The 3489-nt window shown below is 55.8% G+C and overlaps 1 protein-coding gene across 1 annotated transcript in view; it reads right to left on the bottom strand.

Annotated features, from left to right (window-relative positions):
* The window catches only part of ABCA13 (ATP binding cassette subfamily A member 13), a 143734-nt gene that overhangs the window by 978 nt on the left and 139267 nt on the right, over positions 1 to 3489 (bottom strand). The window contains 2 exon segments of the mRNA XM_006754021.2: positions 4 to 104; positions 883 to 985. Of these exon segments, the coding sequence (XP_006754084.2) occupies positions 4 to 104; positions 883 to 985 (204 nt within the window).

Below are 3489 nucleotides of genomic sequence, written 5' to 3'. Positions count from 1 at the left end.
CGGATGCTCCCGGCGGCCTTGCTGTCCTCCAGCAGCTGGAACAGGTCAGCCAGGCAGGCCCACCCCGCGGGCACGTGATACTCCAGCACGTTCAGGCGCTGCCCCTGGAATCCAGACGGAGTGACCCCTGACACAGGCATCAGCACAACCCATCTGGGCTCCACCCACGCGGGCACAGCCGGCGAGGGTCCCTCCTGGTCCCCCGTGGGGAGAGGACAGTTTACCGCGAGGCGCACAGGACACGTGGCAACCCCGGCTGCGCCCCGCTGGCCCCCCCGGCTCTGCAGCCCCCGGGCGCGACCATCTCCGGGCCCCCTAGAGCGACTGGACAGGGTGTCTGCGGCCCACGCTCTGCCTGGCGGGACCTCCTCCTTCACAGCAGAATCGGTGGGTGACCGCGACAGGGCAGCCCCTCCCGGAGGCAGTGCAGGGAGAGCTGCTGGCCCCCCTGGAGCCAGGGTCCCGGGGCTCCGCTGCTCAAGGTAGGCAGGTAGAGCGAGGCCTGGACTCAGAGGCAGCAGGTCCCGCCAGTCCCGGGGGGAGGCTGTGGCCGCACTGCGTCCCTGGGGAGCGGCTAAGGGGGCCCAGGGGCCCTGGGAAGAAGGCAGAGGCCTTGGCCTGTCACCACCTCCGGCACCGAGGTAACGCTGGCCATTATCTTTCCGGGGGTCCAGGGAGCCAGCCAGGAGCTGTGCCCAGGACAGGGTGTGACTACAGTCTCCTTGGGGGACCCCAGGGAGCCCCCTTCTCAGCGCCACCAGCTCCGCCCGCTCACATCTGCAGGAGGCGGCCCCTGCTCTGCGCAGACAGAAGCGGAAGGAGCAAGCGCAGCCAGGGGAGCCTTCACTGCAGACAGACACTCAGCAGGGTCCCTGGCGCTACCTTCAGCCGGGCTCCCGGGAAGCGCAGCTGCAGGCGGTCGGAGAGCGCGCGCTGACTTCCTCCCGCGCAGACCCACACGCGGACGGTGTAGCCGGCCCCGAACCTGAGCACAGGGAAGCGTGGTTACTGCTCGGACCAACACAGTGCCGTCCGAGTCCACTGCTCAGGAGGCAGGAAGAGAAGCCACCACTCCAAATGCTGGGGTCTTGGAAGCTCAAAGCTATATTCCTGCCCGGCCAGTGCAGCTCAGTGGTTGAGCATCGACCTAGGAACCAGGAGGTCACGGTTAGGTTCCCAGTCAGGCCACATGCCGGGGTTGTGGGATCCATCTCCAGTGTGGGGAGTGTAGGAGGCAGCCGATCAGTGATTCTCTCTCATCACTGATGATTCTGTCTCTCTCTGCCTCTCCCTTCCTCTCTGAAATCAATAATAAAATATATTTGAAATATATCTATATATATAAAAGGCCTAGTGACTGACCATCTGTCTGTCTGACTGACTAGTACTTATGACACGCACTGGCAATTTAAAAATAAACATTGACTCGCACATGCGCGATACATGTAAAGCGTTCACTGGCGCCAATCACACGTGACCAACCGGCCGGTACATATGACATGCACTGGCAATTTAAAAATAAACATTGACTCGCACATGCGCGATACATGTAAAGCGTTCACTGGCGCCAATCACACGTGACCAACCGGCCGGTACATATGACGCGCACTGGCAATTTAATTTTGTATTTTAATCTTATAACACTATACTATATATACTATTTTGACATGTAATTTTTTGCAGTAACATAATTACCACACGAATCTTTCTTCTAATTAATTTCTTTTCCACGTGCACGAATCCATGCACCAGGCCACTAGTTTATGTATGTGTGTATATATATTCAAAAATTAATTATAGCTGCTATGTAGTTTGCTCTAATTCAACTTATACTGAATTAGAGCAAAAACTAAGTTAATCTTTTTTCCTTTTCTTTTTTAAAAAAATATTTTGTTGATTTTTTACAGAGAGGAAGGGAGAGGGATAGAGAGTTAGAAACATCAATGAGAGAGAAACATCTATCAGCTGCCTCCTGCACGCCTCCTACTGCTAATGTGCCCGCAACCAAGGTATATGCCCTTGACCGGAATCGAACCTGGGACCCTTCAGTCCTCAGGCCGATGCTCTATCCACTGAGCCAAACCGGTTAGGGCACTAAGTTAATCTTTTTAAAAAAAATCATCAAATCCTGGAAGCAACACCCATTTGATAGAGAGGAAGGTGAAAACGCAAACTGAGAAAGCGAGTGCTGAGGTGGGAGCTGAGCTGCTGGAGCACCCCCCCCTCCCTCTGTCACCCAGCAGGGCTGTCAGGTCTGCAGGGACCGAGGTGGCCGGGGAAGGACAGAGGGACGAGGGATGGGGAGCAATCAGCCAGCACGGCTGTCATTGAACCAGCCACCCACCCTGCCGCTGTGAGACCACCAACCCCAGGAGCCTCTACGGCCCCAGGCAGGGCAGCCTGAGGAGCTGCAGGGGGCCCCCCTGTGACCGAGGGCCACAGCTGAGGAATCAAACAGTGACCTCCCCAAATCCACGGGCCTCCCACAGCCACGTTATCCCACTGCTACAGGCCAGGTGCCGGGCCTGGGCGCAGCACAGCATCTCCACGCTGAGGCAAGTGTAGCTTCAACGCCTGTATTACAAGTAAGAACAGTCACAGGACAGTAACCGAGCCCTCACCAGGCACCAGCCAGGGGGAGTGAACTGAGCCTGCTCAAGAAGCAGCGCGGAGATTGTGGAGATCAGGTCGGGCACCAAGGAGCCAGAAAGAGAAAATCAATGAAACAAAAACCTGGTTCTTCCCAACGACCAGCAAAATTCACAGACCTCTAGCCCTACTGACCGAGCAGGACGACAGGGACTCCAACTCCAGGATCAGGAGCCAGGGCACTCCCAGCCTCATGGGCGGGAGGGAGGAAGGAAATGAGCGGCTGTGTCTCCAGGCACCGCTGTTAGCGACACACGCTGCTGAGCCCGACTCCAGAAGAAGGGAAGGAAACAGACTCCAACAAGAGAAGAGGTGAAGCTGGTGGTTTCAACCACCCAGGAAGGAAGTGCCAGGCGAGGCGACTGACTGAGTAGAAGGCAAGTTTCTCTCCAGGACACGAAGGAGAACCCACACGGACGTTACACGTCATGCGGGAGGGCGACCGGCCCAGCAACACCCACCCGGGCCCGGAAAGGTGACCTTCGCGCCCCAACACGGCGTCACAGGCCAAGCACCCACAGGGCTTTCTCCATCAGATAAAAGCGTATTAACCTGACACCTATGGCTCTTCAGCACATCTCTGCTCACCAATTAACGTTAAAAACATCGAACGAAAACAAGAAGAGATGTATCGACTTAACAATGAACAGATATAAAAAACAGGTTAAACAAATGAAAAGGAAAACAGAGACTGAACACAGTTTAGGCACACCGAGTTTTTAAGAAGTTATATTGGGACACAAAATACTCACAGAAACTGATGACAAAATCACTAACATTCCAACAAGGAGCGGAAAGAGGACACGAAGAGGCTGAGCCAGGGGCGCCTGCGCGAGGCGT

Source organism: Myotis davidii, unplaced genomic scaffold (genome assembly GCF_000327345.1).
Source record: "Myotis davidii unplaced genomic scaffold, ASM32734v1 scaffold472, whole genome shotgun sequence".
Lineage (NCBI taxonomy): Eukaryota > Metazoa > Chordata > Mammalia > Chiroptera > Vespertilionidae > Myotis > Myotis davidii.
The sequence above is the reverse complement of the archived record's forward strand: the minus strand, read 5'-3'. Positions and strand labels throughout refer to the sequence as shown.